The sequence below is a fragment of the Colobus angolensis genome, unplaced genomic scaffold (genome assembly GCF_000951035.1).
Source record: "Colobus angolensis palliatus isolate OR3802 unplaced genomic scaffold, Cang.pa_1.0 Scaffold95, whole genome shotgun sequence".
NCBI classification, from domain to species: Eukaryota; Metazoa; Chordata; class Mammalia; order Primates; family Cercopithecidae; genus Colobus; species Colobus angolensis.
This window is the reverse complement of record NW_012123487.1, coordinates 4,544,113-4,560,139: the sequence shown is the minus strand read 5'-3', so window position 1 is coordinate 4,560,139 and position 16,027 is coordinate 4,544,113. Positions and strand designations below refer to the sequence as shown.

General features: G+C 40.8%; 1 protein-coding gene across 1 annotated transcript in view; it reads left to right on the top strand.

Moving 5' to 3' along the window:
• Positions 1 to 16,027, top strand: part of XRCC5 (X-ray repair complementing defective repair in Chinese hamster cells 5 (double-strand-break rejoining)) — a 97,159-nt gene that overhangs the window by 951 nt on the left and 80,181 nt on the right. Inside the window, exons 3-8 of the mRNA XM_011932303.1 lie at positions 1,341 to 1,686; positions 5,216 to 5,329; positions 8,818 to 9,001; positions 9,909 to 9,957; positions 11,226 to 11,348; positions 14,259 to 14,450. Of these exons, the coding sequence (XP_011787693.1) occupies positions 1,402 to 1,686; positions 5,216 to 5,329; positions 8,818 to 9,001; positions 9,909 to 9,957; positions 11,226 to 11,348; positions 14,259 to 14,450 (947 nt within the window). The 5' untranslated portion in view covers positions 1,341 to 1,401. The remainder of the gene's footprint in view (positions 1 to 1,340; positions 1,687 to 5,215; positions 5,330 to 8,817; positions 9,002 to 9,908; positions 9,958 to 11,225; positions 11,349 to 14,258; positions 14,451 to 16,027) is intronic.

Here is a 16,027-nt window from a genome sequence, read left to right as displayed (position 1 = left end):
ATCTCCTGACCTCGTGATCCGCCCATCTCGGCCTCCCAAAGTGCTGGGATTACAGGCTTGAGCCACCGCGCCCGGCCGTATTTCAGCTTTTAAATAACTCCTTGAGTTTGAATCAAAAGCTGGAAGAGCCGGGGCTCTATGTGCACGTCTGAAAATGTCTGACTCTACATTCTAGAGGTTTCAATATATTTATAATTTTGCCTCATGGATTCTCCACATCTTTTCAGCTTCGATTCTTGGTTTTCCCAGAAACAATTTTCAAGCAGGAGAGAATATTGATTGGACTTGATTTTCTCAGTTTGGGCAGAGGTTTGCAGACACTGCAGGTTGCCAGACCCTTCGTCCAGCCACCTGTCAGCCGGGTGTCATTTGGTACAGAAAGCAGTCATTTCTATGCAAGATACTGCTTGGGCCTGCCTCCCTCAAAAGGGTAGGGGCTGCGGGCTGGACAGAGGGCTCGTAGTTAAGTAAAGCACTGTGATGACAGCTGCTATTTCTATAATATCTCCCTAGACTTGTCTCCTAAATGAAACCTCGACTCCTCCCTTTCAAGCTGCAGCCACTGCTAACTACTGAGAGAGCCTTAGCAGATAACGTTTCATGCCTCCAGGCGTTTATGCATCCCATTTTCTCTGGAAGAATTTCCTTTTTACTTTTGTGCTCCTGGGGAAGTCCTAGTGTTCTTCCCCAGTTGATTCTAAGGTTATCACATCGGTGAAGTGTTTCATTAGCACACATTTTAGAAGAAACTTTTCTGCATTCATACTCAAGAAAATGTAACTCCAAAATAACCAAAAATAAAATAAAAAGTAGGGAAAAACCCACAAATGATGAGAGAACAAAAAATCAAAAGTTAAAAAAATAAATGGGCCGGGCGCGGTGGCTCAAGCCTGTAATCCCAGCACTTTGGGAGGCGAGACGGGCGGATCACGAGGTCAGGAGATCGAGACCATCCTGGCTAACACGGTGAAACCCCGTCTCCACTAAAAAAATACAAAAAACTAGCCGGGCGAGGTGGCCGGCGCCTGTAGTCCCAGCTACTCGGGAGGCTGAGGCAGGAGAATGGTGTAAACCCGGGAGGCGGAGCTTGCAGTGAGCTGAGATCCGGCCACTGCACTCCAGCCTGGGCCACAGAGCGAGACTCCGTCTCAAAAAAAAAAAAAAAAATGAAAAAATGAAATTAAAAAAAGGAAAAAAGATTTTTTTAAAAAGTAGAAAAAAGAAAAAATCTAACTCCACAGCTCTGACACAAAATGCCGTAGGTGTTTTTCTCAATGAGAGAAAAGGAAAGTGAATCTTTAAGTGATTAACCGAATCGTTAAGTAAATGTGTCGTACTAGCGTTTCAAAAGGCTCAAGGACCACACGCTCCCCAGTAGGGCGGAATGGAGGGAATCTGCGCATGCTCGGCGGGAATCTGCGCATACTCGGCGGGAATCTGCGCATGCTCGGCGGGAATCTGCGCAAGCTCGGGGGGAGTCTGCGCAAGCTCGGCGGGAATCTGCGCATGCTCAGAGCTGCGGGGCACGGTTTCCCCGCCCCTTTCAGGCCTAGCAGGAAGCGAAGCGGCTCTTCCCGCTATCGGCCGCTAGTCCACCGGAAGCGAGTTGGGAGACGGCAGGTTCCCGCCCGGAAGAAGCGACCAAAGCGCCTGAGGACCGGCAACATGGTGCGGTCGGGGAATAAGGTATAAAGAAAGCCATGGGCTTGGGCCTTACCCTTGCGGGGGGATCCAGAGAGGGTGGTTCGGAAGCGAGAATCGTGGGATCACGGCCATGACAAGGAATGGGGCAAGAGAAGATCATGGTGGTGGGCTCAGTCAGGAGGGCCGGGACCGAGGGATGCGCTATGAGAAAAACTGGGGATTTGGGGTTCCAAGACCTGAATTTGAGCCTCACTGACTCCACCTCTTACACTACCCACCCATCCCATCCCTTTTCTCCCTCTCTATCTGCTCTTTGTCTCACCTCCCTCCCCACCCGCCTCCCCTCTCTCTCTCCCTTTATCCCATTCCACTCCTTAACCCCACTTCCTCTATTACTTCTGAGCCTGGGTTCTTAAGATCTCTATGAAAATGAAAATTAGCTGTGATAAAACAACTATCCCACAGGGCTTGTTGTAAAACTTAAGAGAGGGACTATCAGTGACTAAAATAACTTAAAATGCAAAGTGTCGTATTATTACCTTTATAATAACGTAATATCCCGCATTTATTGAAAGCCTACTCTGTGAGGGACGGATGTAAACCTTTTATTCCTATCTCATTTAATCTTCACAACCCCTTGAAGTGAAAACTACCCCCATTTTGCAAGTGGGGAAATCGAGGAATAAAGAACTGTGGGCTTCTAGTGGTGAAATCCGGATTTGAATCGAAGCAGTCTGGTTTCAGGGTCCTGGAGAACCCCTGTGTTGCTAGAAATCTGTGACCGTTGGCGTCCCAGATCAATAACAGAAATTACAATGAATTTTAAAGTGATTTTTTTTTTCAACATAAAAGAGCGGTAGTTGTCTCTGAAGGGTCACTAGAGGGAGATGTGGTTCCAGGGATTAATGAATTCATTCACTACAGATAAACAAGAAACGAGTTTGAGCACTCGTCATTGAGAAATGTTGATTAAAACGATCATGAGCTTTTAATAATGCCACTCACCTCCTTTGTTCCTCCTCTTTCAGCTCCTGAAAACTTTGTAGCTCTAGTGGAGGAGCTGTTTGTGGCAGATGGACTGGAAGTAAAATTCTAACAGCCTGTATTGCTTTGGTATAGAAATGAAGAGTTGCTATGCTGCCCAGTTTCTCTTCCTCAGTTTTCTTACTGCTGCCAGATAGGAACTCGGATATATAGACCATTCTGCTTCCAGACAAGAAGTTCCATATTTGAAAACCTTTGATGGCATTTTCTGCATACTTAATTCATGACAAAGTGCTTTAGTCCGCTATAGAGTTTTCTGGTTTAAAAGTAGCTTTTCTGGATGTGTATCAAATAAGTGCAACAGCATATTTTGTGACTGAAGTTTTTTTAGGTTATTATGCCCCAGGCATTGAAACTGGGATGTTTACTGTTCTCAAAGGAATTTTGTGGTTTATTAGCATCTTTTTTTTTTCAAATTATCTATTTTTACTTCAGAAATCTCTTAATATTAGTGCATTGTGTTGTTTGTAAACTAGTGAAAAATCTTTCCTTTTCATATGTTGCCTGAGATACAACAACATTTAGAAATCATCTATAACTTTCCTGATAGAAATTCATTCGGGTTTTTAAAACATTTCTGGGGTTAAGAGGTCACTTAAAAGAGAGTAATTTCTTTATTGATCACTTCTAAATGTTATTTTTTATCCCTTGTATGGAGTTGCACCAGTTTCCCTGTAACTTCCATCTGTTGATCCTGTTGTCTTTCTTGCAGACCAATCCTTTTATACAACAGCTGTCAAATATCTTGGGGGAGGCCAGACACAATGGCCCATGCCTGTAATCCTAGCACTTTGGGAGGCGGAGGTGGGAGGATTGCTTAAGCCGAGGAATTCGAGACCAGCCTGGGCAACACAGTGAGACCCCATCTCTACTAAAAAGAAAAATTTAAGAATTAGCTGGGCATGGTGGGGTGAAACTGTGGTCCCAGCTATTTGGAAGGCTGAGGTAACAGGATCACTTGAGCCCTGGAGATGGAGGCAGCAGTGAGCCATGATCACGCCACTGGACACCAGCCTGGGTGACAGACTATGTCTCAAAAAAAAAGGGAAAAAAATGATGGGGAGGAAGAGTATTATGTTTCCTTTAATCTTCTCATCTGGCTTAAATATCTAGTTTTTTCCTACTGTTCTTTACATCATGTATTCTTCATATTCTTCCCTAACCTGCTCGTTTCATGTTCATTTGTAATTAATTTTCCTGGTAAGATGTAGCCCAGAACTGCTCACAGTTTGTTTGATCGGTACAAAGCACTGCTGGGACTATCAGTGAGAGTCAAGGAATGTTAACTCCAGAAAGGACCTTAAACCTCATCTAGTCCAACAGTTTCCTACCTTTTAGTATTATTAACAGTGAGATTAAGTGACATTCCCAAGGACTCAGAACTAATGGGTAGGAGAGATGGGACTAGATCCCAGGTCTCCCGATTGCTATTATCTTTTTTCACAGGAAAACCCTTCTTTTCTCTTTTCGAATTCACTACACTGTTGATACAGACCAACGTATTTAGGCGATGAAGTAAGATAGGTGCGGGGAATGTGGTGCAAAAAACATTTCACATTGTTGATTGATTTTATAACTCACACTGAAATTGTGAGTTGCCATCAGTCCAGGTCTCTTCCAGCTTATATTCAGGTAAACTTTGGAAGCCAGGTATAAATAACTTCACATGTATTGCACTTAGTTTATGTTTCTCTTGTTTTCTTAGTCTCCTACATACGTGATCGCTATGTAATGGCTTGTGCCTTAGCTTATGTGATTCCCTGTCTGTAACTTCCTTGTTCACATGATTGACTCCTACTCATTAAGACTCACCAAAGGAAGTCCACATTCAGGAAGCCTTTTCTGCCCCCTTACCGCTCTGGTAATCCCCTCCACCAGTCTTGAGTGGATGCTCCTCTTGTGTGTCTCAGTGCCCAGTGCATACTTCTGTCATGGAACCTTGTTCTGGTATTATTTGTTGTCCGTCTGTGTCCTTTACTAGAATAGATTTGGTGTCTTTATTTTAGATCATGAGTTTACAAACTGACTCAAATTGTCAGGGTCTACCTCTTAGCATATATCTAGATTCTAGCAGTTACTTGTAACAAAAATGCTTCATAACAAATTATGCCCCAAATCAGTGACTTACAATGAAAACATCTGTTCTCATGTTTGTAGGTCTACAGATCAGCTTCAGTTTGTCTGATGCATACTGGGCATAACTGGGTTTAACTCTGGCCTGCAGGTTGGCATCATAACGACTCATCATGGATTTATTCTGGGGCTCAGGCCAAAGGAGTGGCAGCTATCTGGAGCATGTTGCTCTCCGGGTAGAAACTTCTGTAGCTTTTAGAAAGTACCAGGACTATTTAAGCGTTTTCCATAGTGAAAATTTATGTCTTACAAACATTCTTATGTAGAACATATCCCTTTCTCACATCTTTCCTAAATAGTGATACAGGTTCGTGAATACAATAAGCAAGGGACATTCTGACAGTCTTTTCTCATGACTTCTTTTCTCAAACACTCTTTGGAACTTTGTTTTCAGGCAGCTGTTGTGCTGTGTATGGACGTGGGCTTTACCATGAGTAACTCCATTCCTGGTGTAGAATCCCCATTTGAACAAGCAAAGAAGGTGATAACCATGTTTGTCCAGCGACAGGTAAGTTTCAGATCGACACTGAGCTTGTAACCCATATTTCAACTGCTTGTTGCCTCTACCTTACTAATGCAAGATACCAGCCTCCTTATAGTGTCCAGCCCTCTGTTTGGGGGAATCTGGGGAGTTTCCTTATGTGTACTCACATACAAGTTCACCTCCCACTACAGTCTGATATTTTTTCTTCCTTCATTTTGGCCCCTTCACTATTACAGTTTTTATCAGAAACAAGAGGCAGTAAAAAGTAATGTTTAAAAGCACAGTCCCTAGAGACAGATGACTTGGGTTTGAATCCTTGCTCTGCCATGTTATTTACTAACCTGAACTTGAACAAGTCCTTCAACTTCTTTGTGACTAGTTCAGTTGTCTTTTGCTGTGTAATAAACTACCCCAAAATATAGTGTCTCACATTTTAAAAAATCATCATTCATGATTCTGTGGGATGATTGGGTTGCTCAGTTGGGTGATTCTCTATTGAGGCCCCTTACGCAGTTGCAATCAGATGGCACCTGGGACTGGAGTCATCCAAAGGCTCAACTGGACGAGATGTCCAAAATGGCTCACTCACATGGCTGGAAGACGATGCTTTCTAGTGACTGCGAGCTCAGTTGGGGCTGTCCATTAGAACCTCTACATGTGGTTTCTGTATAGTTTGAATTCTCACATGAAGCAGCTGGTTCTAAGGAGTATCCGTTCTATGAGACCCTGCCTATGTGGCTTCTTATGACCTATTTTTAAAAACCTCAGAAAGTCGTTTGTTTTTTATTAGTCAAACAAGACACTAAGGCTAGGTCACATTTAAGGGAGGAGAATTAGACTCCCTTTCTCAAAGAGTAGCCTGCAGATACAGGGAGAGAAAGAACGAATGGTGGCTATCTTGGAGGTTAGCTATTACAGTGTCTCAGTGTCCCATTTGTAACATGAGAATAATAATACCTGTCACATAGGGTTGTTTTGAGGAATAAAAGAATCAATGTAGGTAAAGTGCTTAGAACAGTGCTTGGAATTTTGTAAACACTATGTAAGTATCAGCTATTTTTATTTCTGCCCCTTCTACTTGGTGTGACTGCCACTTTTGCTAAGTCCATGAGTTTCTGCTTCTTTCACTATCTACTGCTGCTCCTCCTGGACACTTCTGTTCTTCTGTGTGTTTCCACTTCCGTTGGGCACTAGTACGTCCCAGCTGTCATTCCAGATTTTTAAAAATCTTGATGACCTGGAGTCCTTGAGGTGTTGTGTCAAGGAAGGTGCTCTAACCCTGTTCTTGGTTATAGTTGTATTGGTGGAATTCAGGTAGCGTGGCAGTACCCTAGTATGCTGTTAGCGAAGGTAGGTAGACATGAGCAGGGCAGGAGAGAGGGCCTCCGAGAATGTTGGGCATTTGTGAAACCATGGTTAGGCAATTAGAAATCTGTCCCTCTGAAGTGATGAGCAGGGCAAGGGAGGGGCCCCAAAGCTGTCAGGTTCTCATTGAGGGTAAGACAGGCGGGCATAAAATATCACTTTAAGGTAATAAGTGGCCATGATTGGCGCCAAGTATTTTAACAACAGACAGAAACACCTGGAGTTAGCAAGCCATAATCCCTAAGGTTTCGAGCATGCGCAGTAAAAGAGCAAGATGGTGAAATTTAACCAGTATAAAAGCTTCCTGTGGGGGCGCTCGACCAAAAAGGGCGAGTTGCCTCTATTGAGCATGCGCATGACTAGTAAACACACTACGCGTGCCGCCCACGCCTAAGCAGGGCTAGTGCGCATGCGTCGATTAATTCGGCCTGCTCAAGGGAGGAACAAAGGAAACTGCAAGCTCGGGAAAAGATGGCGCCGAGGAGGGGGCGGGGCTGTCTAAAAACTAAACAAAGAAGGGCGCAGCGCGCTTGATTTTTATGTCGCCCTCTTGGTTCTCTTCCAAGCGTACCCTGCTTTCTCCAGTAAACTCTGACTTTGCTAAAAATAAATTTTTCCTCCTGCTTTAAATCTTGCCTGTGTCTGTCGTTTGAATTCTTTACTTCGAGAAGACCGAGAACCGAGATTACTGCAGAGTCGCCACTCCGCAGTTTCTCTGGATAACTGCCGACTCACACCCCAGTAACAAGAGTATAGGTGTTTTTTTGTTTGTTTCTGTTTTAAGGAGAAATAATGGAAGTCAGAATCAGGAGCTTAGTGCCAGTCCCTTACTACATTCTGAATTTTCTCCCCTCCCATGACTGAGATTTTCTCTAGGGCAAGATTCCCTTGCCTTAAGATGGATGCTTGTCTAGGCGGCAGATACCTGCTCAGCCATTATGCTAGACATGTTTGAATCCAGCAGCAGACACCTTTACTCCATGTACAGCTGGGAATTGTAATTGTGTTATTTACAGGCTAAACGATTAAACAGACCCTACAAAAATGAAGAATGACAGAATTCAATTATCTATTCATATAGCACTCTTCCCAATCAATGTAAAAAGGCCTATGTTAGTAATTAGATGGGGACAGGCCTGTCTTTTGTATCAGATACTATTTTTGGTTTTTATATTTTATTATGAAGTATTTCATAAAAGAGGCAAATGCAGAGAGTATACAGGTAACCAATTTTTCCATTGTCTTATTGCTATAAATCTTAATGTTTTACCACATTTGTTGGATTTTTTTTTTTTTAAATAAAGTGTTACAGATAAACTTGAAGGCCCTTGCTAACCCTTTTTTTCTCTTCTCCTTTTCTCAGGATTTTGGTAGTTAGTACCATGTATATTTTATACTTGGACATGAGTATATACTCATAAGTACTTAGTATTGTATAAAGCTGTCAAAAGTGTATGTAAATGGTTTTATATGGTACATGTAATTCTGTAGCATATCTTTTATCAACTTTTTTTAGATCTTTTCATGTTGATACGTGTTGCACAAATTTATTCATTTTTACTGGAGTATGGTATTTTGTTGTATAAATATTCTGCAATGTATTTTTGCATTCTCCTGTTTATTGATAGTTTGCTTCCAGTTTTTGCCCCATTATAAACGGTGCAGAAGTGTAAACTTCCTATCTGTACATAATTTTTCTAGGGTATACTGTATATGCCTGCCAGTGAAATTGCTGGGATGCAGGCTATCCTGCATTTTTTTTTTTTTAAACCTCTGGAAAATTTAAACCTTAGACATTCTATAAAGACATACTAAAATCTTTTCAAATTATTCATGATTGGTTCTCTAATTGAGAATTAGAGTTTGATTTGGCTGGAAGTCATCAAGAGCACTTAACCACCCTCCTATTTCCACACCCCAGCTTCTGCTGAAATGAAGGGTGAGACTTACAGTCGATGAAAAAAAATCTGTTTAGAACCTAAGAATTGTCATTGCCCATAAGTCTCATGTTTCATCCCGCCCAATACTTTATGACCCCAGGGATCTGCCATAGGGAGGTCTGGTTTTCCTGCTCCCTGAAGGTTAGGTATTTTATTGCTTCCAGGTGGTTCTAATATAGTTTTCTGCCATCTGACGTTTTTTTCTAGGTGTTTGCTGAGAACAAGGATGAGATTGCTTTAGTCCTGTTTGGTACGGATGGCACTGACAATCCCCTTTCTGGTGGGGATCAGTATCAGAACATCACAGTGCACAGACATCTGATGCTACCAGATTTTGATTTGCTGGAGGACATTGAAAGCAAAATCCAACCAGGTTCTCAACAGGCTGACTGTATCCTTTTTCTGCCAGAGAAGACTTTAAGAAATTTCCTTTATTCCGGGAATCGTAAAGCAGTTTGATGAGACACCCCCGGAGTTTCAGCTATGAGTATATGGGTATATTTTGCTCTGAGGAGGGGGAGGTAATGTGTTAATAGGGTTTAATGTGAAATTAATCAGTTTAAAACGGTGCCTGGGTTCCCAGCCCTCCACTCACTTCCCTATTCTCTGCATGGGTGATGATATTGAGAGGTTGGGAGGCATAGGAAGAGGGAAGATCCTAGGGAGTACATGTGAGCATTGACTATATGCAGAGGGTTTTAGGGGTGCTCGTTAGAAATGTTTGGAGGTGGATAAAAGATATTTTTAAAAGAGCATCCTCCCAGTGTTCTCTACTTTTTTTCTGGGTGGAAGATGTTTTTGTGCCAGAAATCAGATTGATACCCAAAGTGAGATTTCCAGTTTACTCCACAGGTCCCCTAATTTTAAGGGATCACTCTTGTTCTTTTTCTAATCAATTAGTAGTGCTATTCCTGATCACTGGGAAGTGCTGTTGTGTTAGGAGTGACTTGCAAATGCTACATTATAGTTTGCTTCGTATTTAAAAATGAACCGTGACCACCAAAAATGGGTTCTAGATACTATTAAATGACATAATTTTTGGTTAAATGAATGCAATGTGTTAGGTTACCTTTTGTTTATATTTCTTGGTTGTTTTTGGCAGAATATGTACTTTGATATATAGAATGTATGAATATATGTTAGTGAACTTTGGAAGAAGGACATTCAGGCACGTACTTTTAAGTCATCACATAGTTCAGTGTCCACAATTTCCAGCACAGTGGACTTCATTGGAAAGAGTTGCGTGTTCATGGCATGAAGAGACTGTTTGGTGATATCCCTGTCCTTAACTAGCTGAGTCCTGGATGCACTAATCGTGAGCATGGATGTGATTCAACATGAAACAATGTAAGTGTTCCAAGGAAGAGAACTGGAAGTGAATCTTTCTGCAAAAATTGTATGGGTTAATGTATTGAATGTACTTTGATTCATTGTTAATCAAGCAACATGTTTGTGTGGCAAAAGAAACATTTTGTAGAATTGAATGGTTCAGTCCAACCTCTCTGTTTTATAAGAGTTTTAAAAGAGGAAGGGCTATACTCGGTGAGTATTTCTCTGGGAGAAGTAAAACATTTGACTTATTTCAGTTTACTTCCTATTAGATTTAAGCTGATTACCAGGAATTTTTAAAAGCACTAAGTGGTATAAGCCATATGTCGTTAAGTGCATAGTAACTCTGGCCAAATTCCCTTTTTTGTTGTGTGTGTGTATGTTGGTGTTTTTGTTTTTGTTTTGTTTGTTTGTTTGTTGGTTTGTTTGTTTTGGAGTTGGGGTCTTGTTCTGTCACCCAGGCTAGAGTGCAGTGGTGCCAGTATAGCTCACAGCAACCTCAGCTTGATCTCTTGGGCTCAAGAGGTCCTTGCATCTCAGCCTCCTGAGCAGCTGGGACTACAGGTGCATGCCACCAAGTCCAGCTAATTTTAGAATTTTTGTTTTTGCAGAGATAGTCTCACCATTTTGCCTAGGTTTTCTCAAACTCCTGGCTTCAAGCAGTCCTCCCATCTTGGCCTCCCAAAGTGTTAGGATTATAGGCATGAACCTCTATGCCTGGCCTGCTTCCTAATTCATTATTTAATTATTGTGCCTTGGAAATGTATCTCTGGAGACGTACATGTACATATACACATACCTCTTGCCTGTCCGGAAAATCATTTGCACTAAAATCCGAGGCCTAAATTTGTATAATCATTTCTCAGTCTCTATATATCCTCTGCTGAATCTTGCCACACAAAATCTGTATGGAATCAGAGCAGGATATTTAGAAAGTGAACCTGAGCAAGGCTGAAGTTGTAGTATGCTGGGATAATTCTTTGTTTACATTCTGCCTGTATGGAGCCTGGGAAGGGATATTTTTTCATCACATTTGAGTTAGGAATCCAGAAACATAATATTTCCATAATACTCAGAAATTTTGGCCAAGATGTTCAAAGTATAAAGTATATCAGGTTGATTATGAATTTAATAAGAACTTCATTGGACTACTAGAATGTAATCACATTTATTAACTTTATCCAGATCTGTTTCTAAGCTTCTGTCCTCAGTGACCAAGTATATTTGAATTTGTAGAAAAATAATAATTCAGGAGAATGATTTCTTAATGTAACTCTCTCTTTTAGAGGAAAGAAGTTTGAGAAGAGGCATATTGAAATATTCACTGACCTCAGCAGCCGATTCAGCAAAAGTCAGCTGGATATTATAATTCATAGCTTGAAGAAATGTGACATCTCCCTGCAATTCTTGTAAGAGCCTAAGAATAATGCATGTAAACAAATCCTGTGATTTCCTAATGTAGTGAATGGGAACTCTTTATAGAGTACTTGGTTTATGGGAATTTTCACTTTCTGCTCCAAGGCTGAATCTGTCAGATGACTGACTACTCAGCAAACATTTGCTGATTACTTTCTGTGTTCTAGGAACTGTTCTGAGTGGTGGTGACAAAAAGATGAAAGTCAGTGATCCAGAAGAGTTGAGCCTAGTGGCAGATCGTTGGTTAGTGTTGTTAGACTCAAAGAATTGAGGATTAGAAGAACCCTTTGAGGACATCCAGTTTGTCTCCTTCCTGCATAGAAGGCTTTACCCAAACAGTTAGCAGATTGATGGATTTTTTTTTTTTTAAACAGCTCTAGAGAACTATGTCCTATAGAGAGTGGATGTTTTAGGGTAGACAGGAATGCCAACTTGGGAATCATTCTAAATACATAACATGTTTATATTTAATTCTTTACAGATGCAAAATATATAGACACATATATAAAATTTGATTTGCTTATGTTTATTCAGAGATGGAGTATAAAACTTTAGGGGAAAAATACGTATTTCACAATTTGTTAGGGAGAGAATTCCTCCTCACACAGTAACTTGAATTTTCCCTCCAGGATTTACTTTCTCTGTGTTATATCCCTAACAAAAATTTCTTTTCACTACACTAACCCTTCCTGCTGCATTTGGAACTATTTTTTCTTGTCCTATTTTTGGTGACAATTGAGTGGTGGTATAGGATGTTGAATTATTAATCTTCTAGGAATACTCGTTTTTCAAATTGAGAGCTATGCCAAGAAGCCCGTAGCTTAGAGTGGTAAGCCTTTGGCTTCATAAAATGGCAGGGGACATGAAGAACTTGTTTTGCGTGTATGAGTAGTCTTCTCTTAAAACTACTGAGCGACATCTCCTTTCTGTATGACTGGAAAAAGAGTTCAGAATAACCCATCAAACCAGTACTTGTTAAGATGGTACTTCAGAGAAATTAAGTGCTTTTAAGTGACACTTCTTATTGAGTTGAGGTTTTTCTCAGTACTTCAGAAGCCCAGCTCAGCTTCTGGTCCCTTTTCATAATCTCAGGATGCCTTTGCATGTTAGAAGCATACTGCATTTCTGTGAATGTCATTCGAAAGAGCTGCCCATTTTTTTTGATGAGCAATACAGAAAGGTGTGCAGAAGAGAAAGCATAACCTTCTATCTGCTTTTTATTTGGTTGTATTTTTTTCTTGGTAATATGCTTTCTTCCTGTGCTACAAACCTCCAGCATACAAAGTACAGTTCATAGTTTTACTGTTTGATGTATTCCATGTACAACTGATTGTTGTAATTGGACTAAAAAAAATACCAGCAGCCCAGAGAAGCACTGTGTTCTGTTTTTAATTAATTAATTAATTTATTTATTTTTAGAGATGAAGTCTTCTTCTGTAGTGGCATAGTTATAGCTCACTGTAGCCTAAAACTCTTGGGTTCAAGTGAACCTCCTACCTGAGCCTTCTGTATAGCTGAGACTACAGATGCATGTTACAACACCCAGCAGATTTTAGTTTTTTTGTTGTTGTTGTTTGTTTGTTTTTGAGATGGAGTCTCACTCTTTTGCCCAGGTTGGAGTGCAGTGGCGCGATCTCGGCCCACGGCAACCTCTGCCTCCCAGGCTCAATCAGTTCTCCTGTCTCAGCCTCCCTAGTAGCTGGGATTTCAGACGTGTGCCACCATGCCCGGCTAATATTTGTATTTTTAGTAGAGATGGAGTTTTACCATGTTGGCCAGGCTGCTCTTGAACTCCTGACCTCAAGTAATCCACCTGCCTCGGCCTCCCAAAGTGCTAGGATTACAGGCGTGAGCCACTATGCCTGGCGTAGTTTTTAGTTTCTTCTGCTGACTACTGAGGAAGCTTATTTCTGACCTAATGCAGAATAGCTAGAACTGTTACTGTAATTTCTTTTTCCAGGATAACTTCTTTTCTCTTTGCTTTTATGACATTTGTCCTTTTCTGTTTGTTGCTTTGGAAACGGGAGTAACCTGATGCAAACCCTGTGTGTCACACTTTCCTCCCTGGAAACTTTTTACCTGATAAATAATGTGGGACATGCAAATTACATCGTGCTGTGTTTGCTAAGTATATGAAGAAAAATTGCAAACAGAAAGTCCTATTTTAAGTGTAGCAAATAAAATGAGAAATCATCTTAAAAACAAATTTGTTTCTCATAGTTCTGAAGGCCAGGAAGTCCAAGATCACAGCACTAACAGATTTGGTATCTGCTGAGAGATCTCTGCTCTCAACATGGTGCCTTGTTGCTGTGTCGTCCCATGTCAAAAGGGCTAACACTGTTCTCACATGGTGGAAGGACATAAAAGGCAAAAATGGCAAAAAGCCTCTCCAACCATTTTTTTTAAGGTCGCTAATTCCATTTATGAGTTCCCCACCCTTAGGATTTCATTACCTCTTGAAGGGCCTCTGTCTTAATGGTATCATATTGGTGATTAGGTTTCAAAATAATGATTTTGGGGGACACGTATAGACCCATACAATGTGGAAGAGGCCGGTCTGAGAGAGTGAAGCCAGCATAAAGGCAAATGAAGGTAAAATAGAGAGAGAGGGAGGGAAATCCTTGCCACAATTGAGACCCTGGGTGTGGACTTTCTAAGGCCTTGTGCCACCCTGCCCTTTCAATTACTTGGTTATGTAGTAGCCAGTGATTTTCGCCTTTTACAAATCAAAGAGGTTTCAGTCACTTGAAACTGGGAGAATATTGGCTAAGGTAGGTAAGAGTCGTTTGACAGCTGAGAAATTCAAAACTTGGTAAGGTTGACTGATGTGCTCATTTTCTCATAGCTGATGAGTTACAGTTACAGCATTAGAATACTAACTACTGTTGATCTTTCTTTAATAGCTTGCCTTTCTCACTTGGCATGGAAGATGGAAGTGGGGACAGAGGAGATGGCACCTTTCGCTTGGGTGGCCATGGGCCCTCCTTTCCACTAAAAGGAATTACCGAACAGCAGAAAGAAGGTCTTGAGATAGTGAAAATGGTGATGATATCTTTAGAAGGTGAAGATGGGTTGGATGAAATTTATTCATTCAGGTAAGAATTGAAAAAATTGATGGGAGTTTTTAATTGTACCCTCATAAATTGCTGTTTTGATTAGAGGTCTCCCAAATGTTTCCTTTTTCAGGGCCACTCTTGAATTAGTCATTCCTTAATATTCTGAGTTTTATTAAATAAATAGTACACCCACCCTTAATCACCCTTTTTAAAGTTTGTGTTCTTGGCACGTGTTTCTCATTTATTTCCAGGACCTGTGTCAGCAAAGTTCAGGAATATATAGATACCATGAGAAATTAACAAGTCAAATTGCAAAAGATGAAATAGTAGATTTCTTCATTATGCCAAGCTTGGGATGCATTTCTTGGGCCCTTTCTTTTTACACATCTACAAAAAACATAATTATAGAACAATTATAGAACGTGGTCTCAGATCTGAGATAGTCACTATCTTCTTATCATCCATTTAAGGTTTTAGAAAGTAGCATACTATGGTTTAGTGAATTTTTAAAAAACTTTTGATCACAAAGCAGTTTGATTGAGTGAAAAAAAAAAAAAACAAAAACCTACAATGTAAAGAGTTCATGGCCTACTTTATATGGGCGTTGGAAAGGCAGAATGATTTAAGACAAGTGAATTCATTGAAGTACCATGTGACGATAAAGCAAACTGCTTTTTCAACCATCTAGCTAGAGACTATGGAAGAAACCATCTCCTTTATCTTATTCTTGGTTGGAATTGGACATACATGCATTTTGAGCAAAGAACCTAAGAAGGATCGGTGGCATCTAGAATAGTGTGTGTCTGTGGGGTTCAATTTGGTAAAAGTGGCAATAGAGTACTTTACATAGCAGTATGGCTTGGGTGGTTCAAATCATCAGGGATAATACTGCTTGATATTCATGAATTATTTCCAGCTTACCAGTCTGTACACAAAATACAGGCTGTTTAAGCACATTGAAGTAATGATTCAACAACTGGAATTTTTTTAAGTAGCTACAGTGTATATCTCCTTAATATTTTTTCTCAATGACCCATTTTTAATATTTCTGATGAGCTATAATCGACAAAAACTATATTCTGATTTTCTAAATACAGACAGCCTTGAAAAATGATAGGTAAATGGAAATTTAGGAAACAGAATTGTAATTGCCCACAGGATTGCCCTAGGAATCAGTGAGGAATCCTGTGAGGTGAAGTTTCTTGGCATAATGTGTTCTTGTCACAGTATGTATGGATATGTGTTCCTAAGTTGTTTCTCTTTCAAATTTGCGAATAAATGCCTTAAGCTAAACATATTACCCGTGATATCATAAAGAAAGATCAGGCTGGACATTGTGGCTCATGCCTGTAATCCCAGCACTTTGGGAGGCAGATCACTTGAGGTCAGACGGAGTTTGAGACCAGCCTGGCCAACATGGCGAAACCCTGTCTCTACTAAAAATAGAAAATTAGCTGGGCGTGGTGGTGCATGCCTGTAGTCCCAGCTACTCCGGAGGCTGAGGCAGGTGAATCACTTGAACCTAGGAGGTGGAGGTTGCATAAGCCAAGATCATGCCACTGTACTCCAGCCTGGGTGACAGAGCGAGACTCTGTCTCAAAAAGAAAAGAAGAATT